Source organism: Indicator indicator, chromosome 15 (assembly GCF_027791375.1).
Source record: "Indicator indicator isolate 239-I01 chromosome 15, UM_Iind_1.1, whole genome shotgun sequence".
NCBI classification, from domain to species: domain Eukaryota; kingdom Metazoa; phylum Chordata; class Aves; order Piciformes; family Indicatoridae; genus Indicator; species Indicator indicator.
Window position 1 is genome coordinate 10,425,283 of NC_072024.1, and position 15,976 is coordinate 10,441,258.

The 15,976-nt window shown below is 39.7% G+C and overlaps 1 protein-coding gene across 1 annotated transcript in view; it reads left to right on the plus strand.

Moving 5' to 3' along the window:
* CFAP20DC (CFAP20 domain containing) overlaps nucleotides 1-15,976 on the plus strand; it is a 72,576-nt gene that overhangs the window by 20,201 nt on the left and 36,399 nt on the right. The window contains exons 8-10 of the mRNA XM_054387469.1: nucleotides 3,834-3,970; nucleotides 5,187-5,367; nucleotides 12,427-12,567. Of these exons, the coding sequence (XP_054243444.1) occupies nucleotides 3,834-3,970; nucleotides 5,187-5,367; nucleotides 12,427-12,567 (459 nt within the window). The remainder of the gene's footprint in view (nucleotides 1-3,833; nucleotides 3,971-5,186; nucleotides 5,368-12,426; nucleotides 12,568-15,976) is intronic.

Here is a 15,976-nt window from a genome sequence, read left to right on the forward strand (position 1 = left end):
TTAATAAGATTATAAAATCAGTTGGCTTTTTATACGGGTATCAGTAATGTCCATGTCGTAGTATTTAGCACCAGTGAAAATATGAAGCGAAAACTTAGTCCTGTACTTCTAGGTGTTTCAAACCTTCTTCTGAGAACTGTGTAGAAGGCAGATTATTTCATAAATCCCTACTGAAACTGTCTTGAGCCATTTTTTGAAGCATTTGGATTTGGCCATTGTTTGAAGCTGGATTTTAGACAGATTATTGGCCTGTTGTAGAAGGGCACTTCCTGTATTCTTTTTTATTTAAGTTGGCATGTCTGTCTGCATAAAGTCTGTGTGCCAAGAATCAGTAGAAGATGAACTATGGAAGGAAATGCCAAGATCTGAATATGAAATTGCTTAAATAGACTTGAGTTATACAATAGCTTTTCTACTAAAGCTGCTATTTTGCTTTAAAACTGTATTGCTTACTACCTTCAGTAAAGTCAATAGCATGATTTCATCTAGGCAAATGTCTTTACAGTCCTTAAAGTTTTGTTTCAAAATAATGAATATCTCTTTTAAATGATTTTGTAATGAAATAGATCACCATTAAATAATAGCAATAGAAGATACATAGATTTTGTGCATTAATGGAACTCAGTAATAAAATTGTTCATAAATAGATGACTATGTAAAGAACGAAATAATATTTTCAGCTATTGACAGGTTTTTCTGTGGTTGAACAAAACCAGATTTTTTTTTAAATCAGTCATTGAGTTTTGAAGACAAAAGCTACATTTTCAACAAGGAAGCAAATTAATGTAGAAAAAATATATTTTTCACTAGTACATTTCATTGATGAGAATTCTAAACATAACAAAATTTATTCTTGCAACAATAAAGATCCACTTGCAACAGTAAATAATCCTGGAATATGTGCAAGCATTTCTTAAAAATTAAAAAAAAAAAAAAAAGATATTATTATGTATGCTCTGATTCGTGTCCTTCATTGAGAACTGATAAGTTTGTCCATTTTAAAATGTTGAACTGATTGTTACTTTCAGCCTAAACTTGAAAAATACATAAACCTTTTGCTGCTAAAGCTTAGAAAAATGCACAGGTGAAATCTCTCTCTACAGATAAGTTCTTTCCTCTTCTGTTTTGTTATTGCTGGTTTCTGTACAAAACACTAGACTAAGCCTTTAATCTGGCCCACGTAATAACTGAAATGTCTTACATTTTTTTGTTTTCCTCTTACTCTATACCACCTTTTATGAGCCATTTATGTGTTGTACTAAAGCAGGGTATTAGAACATCTTTTGAGAGCTATGTAGGTGTGAAGAAGCTTAGAAGTGGGTCAGAGCAAGCAAATTAAAGAATCCATTTCCAATACAACTTAATCAGTGCAGGAAGTGTTAAAGTGTTGCTGTAGACAAGGAAGATTTTTTTTCCAATATTTTTAGTGCATTCTCAGTCTTTAGGATTCTCATCCTTATTGTTTTAATTCAGTAAATATACATTTCCACCATTTCTGTTAAAATGCTCTGTAAGTACACGTGCAAAGTATTGACCAAAGGAATAAGAGAAGTTAGAGAATGAGAACTGAAATTTTGCACTATAATAGACAAGACTATTACAGCCAACAATAGTATTTCAGGTGTGGCATCTCCTGAAACTCTAAAGAAAAATGAACTTTGAGTAAAATTATTTCTTGGAGAATAGCTTTGATTTAAGAAAATGCTTTTTCAGCTTCTTTATTTCTGCTCTGGCTAGAATATGAAAAAAACAACTCCTAAAGATATCATCTTCACTAAGATACCTTGCCAGTGCTTTTTTGACTAGTTAACTTTTGCTGGTTTTTGATACACCTCATTAGTAAAGGCAGTCTTTGTACTACAGCAGCCAAAATGTATAGAAAAGGGTTTAAATTTTTGCTTAGAGTAAGATACTTCATACATTTGCTTATTTAAATTATATTAATTTTATTTTTTACATGCAAATACCATTTTTATAGTACTGAAAGACAAATAATATATTTTAAATGTTATTGCTCTACAAGTAGTCAAGACAGAGTTTCCTTATGAAGTTTAATCATAAATTTGCTTTTGAATTAGCAGAGGAAACTCTGGAATTCCATTTCTCAGTGGCTGCATTCAAAAGTAGATACATGGTGGCTGTTTTTCAAAATGTAATGTTAAACTTAAATGAGCACAGTAGTGTGAATGATACGTTGAAACAGAAAAATTAATGTCCATTTAAAACAAGACTGAGGGTTTACCATCTGGACTGCAAAGATATATAGCCCTTAAGTATACATAGTAAAATAATAAATTGTAAGATCCCTGACCTGCATGAAAATTAAAAGCGTTCTGTTTAAGGCTTAACCTTTATTGTTAATCCCATTTTATGGACACAGCATGAGTTGTGCCAGACATTCTATTCTAATTTCATGAATTTGCTTTCTTGAGAATGGAGGCTTTGATAAGTTTGAGGACGTTTCAGTTGGAAAATGTTCTTTCTCTGTGCAAAACTTTTTGTTTATTTGATAATCAAAAGCCCAAATTAGTTTTAGTATCACCCATTTTTAATTAAACATATTATTTCATTATGCTATCAACACATTGTTATGTGTAGATGTAGGTAATTAATTGCAGTCAATTAATGTGTTCATAAAGAGAGATTTTCATGCAAATCAGCTTTTATAATTGGAGCTAACAACATCCCAAGGTAGTCAGCAAATTAAAGAAATTGATGTTAAACCAAGACTTGTCATCTAATCTTGTGAAATGGCAGCTGTTAGCAGTAACCACATGCCACATCAGGAAAAAGGGGAGAATATAATGGCAGAAAGTGGCTTCTTTTCTGCTTATTAGTACAGTAAATAATGATACTTGGTAGCTTATACAGGATCTTTTTTCATTTCTTTGATGACAGTGGAAATAAAGCTAGTCTTGAAATAAGATTAAATAATTCTATGAAAAAAATTCTTAGGAGAATCAACAAAACTTTATTGCTTTATGAAGGTGTCAGAACTCTAAAGTGAGATTGCAATTTTATACTGAAATTGCAGCAAGAAAGAAGTACTCAGACAATGTAAATTTTACCTATAAATTAATGTGAAGATACACATTTTTATCAGCTCTGGAAAGGCAAATCCACTGACAATCTGGGAGAATTAAAAGAAAGGAAAATATGTATTCCATGCAATTTTTCTATCCTGGTAATAATACTTAACCATCTCTCTTACATTTTTTTTTCAGAACATTCACCTGTATTTCATGATTAGTTTTTGTTTCTCATTCAGACTGGTTGGCATTTTCTGTGCATTTTAAACACTTAGAAAATAAATAATGAAAGGTATTTGCAGTATTAGGGCTCAGCCCTGGTTACAGTAGATTCAGTAATTTCAGAAAGTAAACTGCACATAAATAGTTGTCCTCTGAGCTGTGAGTGATGGCTTGATGACTTTGCCTCAGTTTTCTCATGTTATTATTTATTTACTCTGTTCTTTATTAATTAGAATTAGTTATTCTTCCTGTCAGAAGTTAGGTTTTAATTGAAGTTCTAAAGAAATCATGCAACCCCTTTTTTTTCTTTGTTTATAAATAGCCTCTTTATAAATAAGTCTTTAAAGCAAGGAGTTTAAAAATATATCTGTATAATAGGCCAGAATTTTCTTGCTTGTGTGTTGACAGACTTTTATAAAATGTGTGTTTGCTATTCCTACATATTTCTAAGGACTTACTATAAAGGGACATAATTTTTATGATGATTAGCAATCAATATTCTTTTATTTCATTTGATTCGGACAAGCTATTAATATTTATTTCCTTTAAGTAATGTAAATTAAGGATTTTTTTTTTGCTTAGGTAGCCCAGTTAATAGAGGACAACGCAATATATACAGCAGTAAAACTCAGGTTTTATCACATATTGCATTTGGATCAAAGATCCTTGGGACACCTCCATCTGCAAGCAGAAGAGTCAGTGCAAAGGTATCTGGAAAGGTAAGAAGGCTTAAATTACAACCAAACTGCTGATACTACTAAAAGGGAAGAGATGGATAGAGGAGCCATACTGAAGGCAAAATTTTTTCAGCAGTGATGTGAGATTGTGTGTGGTTATGACCACAGTGCAAGAGATGCCATAACATCCAGTGGAGGGCGAGTAAAATGCCCTGGTGGCTTCCACACATGGCATGGGTTTGTTCAACCTGTGGAAGAGAAGGCCAAGGAAAAATCTAACTGCTTCAACTAATGCAGGGTTGCAAAGGTCACAAGCCCAGATTCTTCTAAGTGTAGTGACAAGGACAAGAGGCAGCAATCCCAAACTGCAGGGAAACTCTGACTGGGTGTAACCATAAAGTAGTTGAAAAAGATAAAGAAACTCTGACTGCAACAGAGTCATAGGTAGATTGTGAAATTTCAAAACTGTCAAAGATAACATAACTTAGAACAGGCTGATCTAAGTTCAGTGTTAGTCCTACAGAGGTTTCTCCATACTGAAATTACTCTGTGATTTCTTATCATTATTATTTTCTGAATTTTTTGTTCTAGACTGCTAAAATTTCTCTCTGTGTGTAAATATTTTTTCTTATGATGGGAAAATGCAGAAACTCTGCATTTTGATGTGCTCTAAGTAGATAATAGCCCTACAGTAGCTCATGTGATGCAGTCAGTTACAATGCAGGAGAAAACAGCTGGTCTGACTCTGTCAGCAAACTATATGCAGGTTTTAGGAATCTGGTTGGTTCTGTAATATCCAGTTAAACACTATGAATAAAGGATCCAGCCAAAGGAATTAGAGCCTTTCCCATGAAGTCATTTGAAAGCCAAGATGTAAAATGAGGTTCCTTTCTCCAGAGAAGAAAGGACTCCTTTCTGAGGTGTAGAATAGCCACAAGTTTCATTCTTTTTATCCAGATAGTGAATTTTAATTTTTCCTTTGCCTTGTATTCCTTTCACTCAGTGGGGAAATAAAAAAAAAAAAAAAAAAAAAAACCAAAAACCAACCCTGCCTGATACTAATCTGTGAAGCCTGAAGATAACACACAGACCTCTCCCTCCAAGAGAGTTTCCTGAAAAGATAATATTTTTAAAAGAACAAATTTGGAAACATTCATTTGACAAACAAGCTTAATTCAAAATGCGTATTTACCTTTGAGTATTCTGAAAGCTGCTGTGGTTTTTTTTATCTTTCATTAAGAAAATAATGTCTTTCAAGGTAACAAAGACCTGGGGTAGCAAAGATAATAGAACATGCAGACTTTGGAGTTCAAGAAAGGAAACTGAATCCGTACCAGACGTTGAGAGATTGGAGCTATCATTCTCACTATGGAATGATTCTTTAGATGAAGGAGTCAAAAGAAATACTCATAAAACCACTAGAGATCTGTCTCTAAATGGTAAGAGCATAAAGTAAAGCACATGTAGAATTGTGTCGGTGTGAGCTGAAATTCCCCCCCCCACCAACAATAACCAGGCTAGCCCAGTCTGGAAGCAAATGAAAAGCTGTATTTACAAGCAGAGTCTAAAATCTACAATGAAATGCAATGAATATGTACAAATATACAAAATTCACAACATTCACAAATATATACAATCAACAGAAAAAGCACAATCGATCTCCCTTTGCTTCCCCCCAAGGGGACCCTCCCAAAGGGGCCTCCCTCTCCCAGGAGCTTCCCCCCCAGACCCCCCTGGACAGAGAAGCAGAGTTAGTTAAGCAGAAAGTTGTTAACTTAGCTGCCAAGGTCAGTGTGTTATCTTCAGCCAGAAGAGAAGAAGAAACAGCAGCCAGACAGCCCAGCAACTGCCCCCACTGCCGAACGCAGAATGTGCAGAATGCCTACTTTGTTTTGGGTAATAGTTCTTAAACATTTTATCTATCCAATGGAAGTGTTTAGAACAATCGTTATTTTGCTTTCTTACACCCAATAGTGACTTATTTACATTCTTTCACTTTCTCTGTTCTGAACTTTGCAAGGAAAAATTAAAAAGACAGTTTCAAACCATCACAGTCCACCCCTTCTAAACAATTCCATTGGCTGTTACTATCATTTATCTAATCTTAAATAATATCTACAACACTAGGTGAATAAAGACCATAGTCCATTCCGGCTATTTCAGATGTAGATGATTCAAAAGAGTCAAATCACAGGAAAAAACAGCAAACAGCTTGTTTCCTCGCAGATGGAGTGAAGGAAGGAACAGGGACTCTCAGGTGACTCAGGGCTCTCAGGGTTCGTGCACCGTAGATCTCATGAACTCTCCTCTTGGGCGCAATGCTGTATCTGCGCAACACTCTGAATTTAACCTCTCTCAGCCAAAGTTAGATTTCTTTGTGGAATACACTGAATTTCACCATTTTCTTGCATCACCCAATAGGTGTGACCAGGACCTTCAGCAGAAACCACCCCTCGGACAGGTTTGGCCTCTCCTGAAGGAGAAAATACCCAAACAGTTTTGCCTAACAGATTCTTTTCTCTGATAACAGGAACTCTATCACCTTCTTCCTTTCGCAACAAATCTGATTGGGCAGGTCCAGCTCGATTCACTGAACCTCTACTATTCACCAACCAGGTTGCTTGTGCTAAATGTTTCTCCCAGTTTTTCAAAGATCCACCCCCCATGGCTTTGAGAGTGGTTTTCAGCAAACCGTTGTAGCGTTCGATCTTCCCTGCAGCTGGTGCATAGTAGGGAATGTGGAATATCCACTCGATGCCGTGCTCTTTGGCCCAGTTTTTTACAAGATTGTTCTTGAAATGAGTTCCGTTGTCTGACTCAATCCTCTCTGGAGTTCCGTGTCTCCACAGGATTTGTCTCTCCAGGCCAAGAATGGTGTTACGTGCAGTTGCATGAGGAACTGGATAAGTTTCCAGCCATCCAGTGCTTGCCTCTACCATAGTCAGCACATACTGCTTACCAGATGGAGAACGAGGTAGAGTGATGTAGTCAATCTGCCAGGCTTCACCATACTTGTACTTGGACCATCGGTCACCATACCACAAGGGCTTGATCCGCTTTGCCTGCTTAATAGCAGCACAAATGTCACAGTCATGGATGACTTGTGTGATAGCATCCATGGAAATGTCAATGGATCTGTCACGAGCCCATCGGTAGGTTGCATCTCTGCCTTGATGTCCTGACGAGTCATGGGCCCACCGAGCTAAGAACAGCTCACCTCGGTGTTTCCAGTCAAGATCAGGATCAGGATCAGAGTTTGTGTCCACTTGGGAAACTCTTGCAGCTAGATCTGCCTGATGGTTGTGTTGTTGTTCTTCAGTAGCTTTGCTCTTAGGAATGTGAGCATCGATGTGTCTCACTTTCACTGGGATTCTCTCAATGCGAGCAGCAATGTCTTGCCACAGATCTGCAGCCCAGATTGGCTTTCCTTTCCTCTGCCAGCCATTCTTCTTCCAGTCTTTCAGCCAACCCCACAAGGCATTGGCTACCATCCACGAGTCGGTGTAGAGATAAAGCTTTGGCCATCTCTCACGTTCAGCTATGTTAAGAGCTAGCTGGACAGCTTTTACCTCTGCAAATTGACTGGATTCTCCTTCTCCATCTCTCGCTTCTGCAACTCTGCGCGTTGGACTCCACACTGCAGATTTCCATCTCCGCTTGTTCCCAACAAGACGACAGGAACCGTCTGTGAACAAAGCATATCTCTTTTCATCATCAGACAGATCACTGTAAGGAGGAGCTTCCTCAGCACGAGTTACTCTCTCCTCTGGAGGTTTAGCACAGCTTGTGCCTTCTGGCCAGTTTGTGATCACCTCCACCAAACCAGGCCTTTCGAGATTTCCCATTCGAGCTCTCTGTGTTATCAGAGCCATCCACTTAGACCAGGTAGCATCTGTTGCATGATGTGGTGAAGAACCTTTGCCTTTGAACATCCAATTCAGAACTGGCAATCTAGGAGCTAGAAGAAGTTGTGACTCAGTTCCAATCATTTCAGAAGCAGCTTTCACTCCTTCATAAGCAGCTAAAATCTCTTTCTCTGTTGGAGTGTAGTTTGCCTCTGAGCCTCTGTAGCCACGACCCCAGAAACCAAGAGGACGTCCTCGTGTCTCCCCTGGAGCTCTTTGCCATAAGCACCAGGTTGGACCATTGTCACTCGCGGCCGTGTACAGAATGTTCTTAATGTTTGGACCAGTTCGGACAGGTCCCAGACCCATCGCTTGGACTACCTCTCGCTTGATCTGGTCAAAGGCTGCTTGTTGCTCAGGACCCCATTGGAAACTGTTTCTCTTTCGAGTCACATCATAGAGAGGTTTCACAATCTGACTGTATCCAGGAATGTGCAGTCTCCAAAATCCCACTATGCCTAAGAAACGCAGAGTTTCTTTCTTGTTGATGGGATTTGCCATGGTGGAGACTCTGTTTATCACATCCATTGGGATGTGACGGCGACCATCTTGCCACCGCACTCCCAGAAACTGGATTTCTCTGGCAGGTCCTTTCACCTTGTCTCGCTTGATAGCGAAACCAGCTTGCAAGAGAATGTCAAGGATTTTGTTACCTTTCTCGAAGACTTCTTCAGCAGTCTCACCCCAGACGATGATGTCATCGATGAACTGAATGTGTTCTGGAGCTCCACCTTTCTCCAAAGCATCATGGATCACTGCATGGCAGATGGTTGAACTGTGAATCCACCCCTGGGGCAAACGATTGAATGTGTACTGAATGCCTCTCCAGGTGAAAGCAAACTGAGGCCTGCATTCCTCTGCTATGGGAATAGAGAAGAAAGCATTAGCAATGTCTATGGTAGCATACCATTTGGCCTGCTTGGATTCCAGCTCATATTGGAGTTCCATCATGTCTGGTACTGCTGCACTCATGGGTGGAGTTACTGCATTCAAGGCACGGAAATCAACTGTCAGACGCCACTCTCCATTCTGCTTTCTCACAGGCCAGATTGGACTGTTGAAAGGTGAATAAGTTTTGCTGATGACCTTCTGACTCTCCAACTGACGAATCAAGTTTTGAATGGGCACCAAAGAGTCACGGTTGGTTCTGTATTGTCTGTGATGCAGGGTTTGAGAAGCAACTGGCAGCTTTACATCCTCTATCTCATGTTGTCCCACAACTGCAGATTCATCTGAAAGCTCAGGTCTAATGGACAACTTCAATTTTCCTCCATCAATTTCTACAGTTGCTATTCCAAAAGCCCATTTGTAACCCTTAGGGTCTTTAAAACGCCCTTCTCTCAGAAAGTCAATTCCCAAAATACAAGGTGCATTAGGACCTGTTACAATAGTATGTTTCTTCCACTGCTTCCCAGTTAAACTTATATCAACCTCTATCTTAAACAACTCTTGAGATCCACCAGTGACTCCCTGAATAGTTATAGATTCTCCCCCTTGATAATTTGATGGTATTATGGTGCACTGAGCTCCTGTGTCAACCAAGGCCCTGTACTTCTGAAATTTTGAAGTGCCAGGCCACTGGATGTACACATCCCAATAGATTCTGTTATCTCCATTATCCCTTACCTCCCCCTGGCGGAAGGCAGGGCACCCCTAATCGTGGGGATTACCTCCACATGTACAGCTGGCACAACGTCCAGCACCAGAATTAGGATCACTGTTGGAGCTATCAGAGTTGTTCTGGGAAACTGAGGAAGCGACAGCTACCCTCCTGGTATTGCTACCTCGGGATCTGCCCCTCTGCAGCTCCCGTAACCTCTTGAAAAGATCAGAAGTTGGTTGACCATCCCATCTGTTCATGTTCTCACCAAACTGATCACGCAGAGTTATCCAGATACTGCCACGTGATTGCCTCTGCTGTCTGTTTTGGTTTGACCTATTCTGGAATGGCCTCCTTGGAGCACGTCTGTTTCTGACAGCTGAAACTTGTATCCATCTGGAGGAAGAGGAATCAGAATCATCCCCCTTCATCAAGTTGGATATGGAGGTTTTAAGTTCCTCCTTCAGCTCTTTCATGCAATTCTTCATCTCTCCAGACAGAGTTTCAATGGCTGAAACCAAAGAAGTACGTGCAAGACTATCCTCCAATTGCCTCATTTGGTCAGTGAAATGGCCAACAGTAGGAGGCACTCCACCATAATTTCTTGCCACAATCCTGCTTGCCAGAATAGTGGCATAATTAGGAGGAGCAAGCTTAATGAGCTTTTTGGCAAGGCCTGTTCCAACAGGAATTTCATCAGGATTCAGGGTCTTATGATCTCCATACATTACTTCTCTCACAGCAAATTCTCTCAGATGCTTGATTCCCTCAGCTATTGTGGTCCAAGGCTTAGGGTTCCATGGTAAATCATCTCTGCTGGGGTACCTCAGCGAGACTGCCAGTAGGAGGCGTGCCCACAGAGAAACTTTACCAATGCACTTGCCTAGATGCCTGTCTATGCCTGTATCCTTTGAGAGCATCCCCAACTGAGAGGCCGACTTGTCGCCTACCACCAATGCTGGGGCTCCCATATCAAAACACCTGGCTAGCCAAGACAGGACTGGCTCATTATCTCCTCTGATGTAATCCTTCCTCACATGTCTAATTTCCTGTCTGGGTGCATTAGCTGACTGTATGTCATCCTCCTCCTCCTCCTCATCATCATCCTGAGGTCGCTGTCCCCATAATCCTATTTTAATCCTCCGTTGAATTTCTTTGAGTTCAGAGGCACTACCAGCAGTTGCTAATCTACCAGGGTCTACATCCTGACCTACATCTCCATCATCTATGTGGGGTCTCAAGAGGTCTACCAGAGTTTTAAGGCTAACCCTCTCTTCCTCATCAGAAGGATCTTTCTTAAGAGAGGGACCCTGAGTAGAAGGACCCTCATCTCCATCTGCACCATCTCCTGCAGCATCTGCATCTCCTTTACGCTTTCTGGTTACAGTGGCCACCAAATTTACTGGCTTGGTTTTCACATTCACAGCAGAGTTGGAAGAGCAAGTAGCCTTATGTCTTTCTTGATACAGTGCTATCAGTAGCCATATGATTATTCCAAGAAGCAACAAAATTAAGATTAAGGCTAGTACAAGATATCTAAGGTACCACTGGTTCCAAGGACCCTCTGTAGTTGTAAGAGGAGTAACAAACTCATATGTGTCTGCTAGCAGATCCATAGTTGAGTTACCATAGCTTCTTAGCCCAATAAGACCATAACAGAATTCACCAACATTCAGTAACTTGTTCTTAACCCAAAGGAACGACTTATATGCCACATATCTCACAATCTTGTCTATCATGCAGGAAACAGCCCATCTGTAGACAATCACACTGATAACAGAGGAAATAAAATTACTCAAAATCCAAAACAGCTTCATTTTGCTTCCTAATCTGAGCAGAAATAAATCAAACAAGCAATCGAGCCCCGAGTTGGAGCGCCAAAAATAAAAAGTGTGTCGGTGTGAGCTGAAATTCCCCCCCCCACCAACAATAACCAGGCTAGCCCAGTCTGGAAGCAAATGAAAAGCTGTATTTACAAGCAGAGTCTAAAATCTACAATGAAATGCAATGAATATGTACAAATATACAAAATTCACAACATTCACAAATATATACAATCAACAGAAAAAGCACAATCGATCTCCCTTTGCTTCCCCCCAAGGGGACCCTCCCAAAGGGGCCTCCCTCTCCCAGGAGCTTCCCCCCCAGACCCCCCTGGACAGAGAAGCAGAGTTAGTTAAGCAGAAAGTTGTTAACTTAGCTGCCAAGGTCAGTGTGTTATCTTCAGCCAGAAGAGAAGAAGAAACAGCAGCCAGACAGCCCAGCAACTGCCCCCACTGCCGAACACAGAATGTGCAGAATGCCTACTTTGTTTTGGGTAATAGTTCTTAAACATTTCTATCTATCCAATGGAAGTGTTTAGAACAATCGTTATTTTGCTTTCTTACACCCAATAGTGACTTATTTACATTCTTTCACTTTCTCTGTTCTGAACTTTGCAAGGAAAAATTAAAAAGACAGTTTCAAACCATCACAAGAATTCACAAAGTGCCTGGGTTTTTTCATTATTCTGTCTTCAGAATGTAAGACTTTATTCTGGTTTTGTAATCCTTTATCTTCCTTGTTAATTACTGAAGACATATGAAACCATGGCTTATTCTCTTGTATGAGCTTGAGTAAATGCTCATTCCCTTTGCTGGTATTTGTATTGTGTTTGAGCCAGGGATCACCACCTGCTGGCAGTAGCCACAGGTTATACACATATTATACTTTCCCTCATACTGTGCATATAACTGAGTTACTGCAGTGGTTCTTGATTATTTTGCAGACTTTTGCAAGCCTGTTTTTTATAACTTCTGTGGTTTGCCCTTCTTCCATACCTAGTGTTACATTTTTACTTTCTTGTGACTGACAGTTCCTGCTGCCCTACAAGATTCCTGTACTTCATGAAAGATATTTGTATACCAGGATTATGCTCTATGTTTTTTTCCATGCCTTAAGAAAGAAATGTGAGTGTTAACAGGCATTTCATAAGCTTCTGGGTTCTATTTCAGACCTTGCAATACAGACTGAGAAAACCTCTGAAAGAGCATATCTTCAACTCTCCTCACCACAAGGACCATCAGCAGACAAGAACAGTCATAGTAGATTATCTCCAGAAAATACAGCCAAAGACACATGGGAGATAAACAGTGGTATGGTGCTCATTTTATGTTATGTATGGCATAGGGGACAGTCTGCTGTAAATTTCAAAGGACCCAGAAGCAGTTCACATAAAATAAAAATGTCTGTGTTGTGGGGGATTATGGAAATCAAACACCCTGCAACAGAATTGCTTTTGAGCATTGATAAAGATTTGCAGGATTAAGCAGAGTACCAGAGCAGTGAATGAATAAAAAAAGAAAAATTCCACGCTTCATGATTAAAGGCAAAGAACTAAAAATAATTTATTCTTCAAATCCCTATTAAATTTAATGCTAAAGACTCCAAACATCCAATACACAAGAAATTTTACTTGTCCCAGATAAGACTTTAGGATATTAATTATGGGTCTGATGTAATATCAGGGGTTTTTTGTTTTGTTTTTAAAGTTCCATTGTGAATTTTCTTTTTTTTTTTCTTATTCACAGAAAGACACCTCAGCTTATGATTATTGTTTTTTCCCTTTCACACCTATCTGAAAAAGGTGTGGATATTTTTTGTCATACAGTGCCAGTCAGCTTGCTTTGCATGTGTTTGGAAAGGACATTATTGTGGCAAAAATAGCCCTTGTCTCTATCAAAATGTAGTGTGACTTTCCATTAAAAGGCATAGCCACCAACTTGTAAAGTGGGCAGACTACTCAAATCTACTCAAAACTGATCAAAGACATTTTAGTTCACATTATGAGTTATTTCCATTTTATTTAATCCTTGGGATTTTTAGAAGCAATTATATGCTATGACAATGTCAGTAATCCATAACTGGTATTATGGGTTTCATAATTCAGATGAAATAGGTGCAAGATGCTAAGGCAAGTAGAGTCTTCCAGAGAATTTTTAATTACTTCCTGTTTCCTGAATTTTGAGGCAGAAATCATTGTCTTCCTTGTTCCACATTCCCCAAGCAAATGCAAGCTTTTATGACTTCTGACTCCCTGTTTATACTGTGGTCAAAACAATCTGTATGAACAAGATCTGTAATATACCTCTTATCATTAGCCACCTAGTATTCTTGAGTGCTGTGCAACTATGTCCTGTGGTGATCTTGGGGCAGTGCTGCACTTTTTCTGCTGTTAGTTTGAGTGAATATTAGTTTACAGTTCATGGAGGGAGGGGAGCTTTCATAAGCAATTGTTAGTAGTACCTTAAAGGTTAGTCACTGCTATGTACAGTAATATATTTTAGATTTGTTACAGACCACAAATCAGCATGTCATCTGTAGCAAGTGTGCAGTACCTTTATCAAGGTAAATGGTTTTCAAGCAAGGGAAAAATACAATGAGTGAGCATTGTTTGTAGTTTTCCAATCTTATTTATGCAATGCTGAAACCTTCATTAAAATGTTAGCTGCAGTTAGAAGCTTTAGCATAAGTCTGATTGTGTAGAGAGACTAATTAGATGTTCAGGTGATCATTCTTGCATTTATCTTCTTTGCTGCAATGTTGTGATTACACAGTAATTTGCATTTTTGACGAAGAAGGTTCTCCAGTTCATTCATTACAATTGACATACAAATGCTGAGTTAAAAAGAAGCTCCAGTATAGTTTGTGGTGGAGAGATAATGGGATTTGGTTTGGTCTAAAACACCCCAGTCTTTCACTTGTGGAGTATGAGCAAAATGCTACACTTACTATGGGTTATGGAAGTTGCTGAGCTCTGTAGCCAACACAAAATGTTATCTTAAAGCCTTCCAGACTTTTCTAGCTTCCTTTGCATATTTCATTAAGTACTAATATTTGCATTTATCTTATTATTAACCCAAGTATATTTTTTCTACATCTCTGGAAACAGATATTATTTACAGAGAAGTTTAGACTAAAAATTAAATATTCAAGCTAAATATTATGCAGACATTAATTCTTTTGAAGTAGTTCTTTATATTTCTGAGGTACTTTTGATCTGGGTGAAGACATTACTTCACTCACATCATTTTGGATGTCTGTGGCAGAGCCACATTGTGATGCTTTTAAGACTGTCTTTAATTTTTCTTCTCACAAAGTTCAAGTAGAGAAAGTGAAAGAATGTAAATAGATCACTAGTGGGTGTAAGAAAGCAAAATAATGATTTTTCTAAACACTTCCATTGGAGAGAGAGAAATGTTTAAGAATCACTACTCAAAACAAAGTCACTCAGTCTCAGCTTGCTCAGCTTCTCTCTTCTCCTGCCTTCAGAAGATAGCACTGACCCCCCACATACTACCTTGACAAGATAAGTCTAACAGCCTTTCTGCTTCTGGACTCTGCCTTCTGCCAAGGGGGTTTCAAGGGAGTCCTTCTAGCTGGGGGGAGGCCCCTTATGGGGCCCAAGGGGCTTTGTTGTGTTTTTCTGTTGATTGTACATATTTGTAAATGCTGTGAGTAGTGTATATTTGTACATAGGCATTGCATTTCATCATAGACTGTAGCTTTGCCTGTAAATACAACTTCATTTGCTTCCAGATTGAGTTAGCCTGGTCATTGTGGGTGTGGGAGGGGGATTTCAGCTCTCACACTGTGACACACATGTACCATGTTTTGATAGTACACTAAATGTATAACAACACCACAGAAGGCTTGTTAAAGAGGTCTGAGCATCTGGGTTGAGGCAATCCCAAGCACAAATACAGTCTGGGCAGTGACTGGCCAGAAAGCAGCCCTGAGGAGAGGGACTTGGGGGTGCTGGTGGACGAGAAGCTCAACATGAGCTGTCAATGTGCACTTGCAGCCCAGAAAGCCAACCAGAGCCTGGGCTGCATCAAGAGAAGTGTGGCCAGCAGGTCAAGGGAGGTGATTCTCCCCCTCTGCTCAGCTCTGGTGAGACCCCACCTGGAGTACTGTGTCCAGTTCTGGAACCTCTATTACAAGAGGGATATGGACATGCTGGAAGGTGTCCAGAGAAGGGCCACCAGGATGATATGAGGACAGACTGAGAGAGTTAGGGCTGTTCAGTCTGGAGAAGAGAAGGCTCCGAGGTGACCTTCTTGTGGCCTTCCAGTATCTGAAGGGGGCTACAAGAAAGCTGGGGAGGGACTTTTTAGGATATCAGGTAGTGATAGGACTAGGGGGAATGAAATAAGCTGGAAGTGGGGAGATTCAGGCTGGACGTGAGGAAGAAGTTCTTCTCATGAGAGTGGTGAGATCCTGGAATGGGTTGTCCAGGGAGGTGGTTGAGGCCCCATCCCTGGAGGTGTTTAAGGCCAGGCTGGATGAGGCTCTGGCCAGCCTGATGTAGTGTGAGGTGTCCCTGCCCATGGCAGGGGGGTTGGAACTAGATGATGCTTGTGGTCCCTTCCAACCCTGACTGATTCTATGATTCTATGATTCTATTACTGCATATTCGAAAATTTCAAAGACAATGGGATACATGTTAAATCAAATTTTGTGATGGGGTAAATTATCTTCTGACTACTAAACAATTGCATGTTA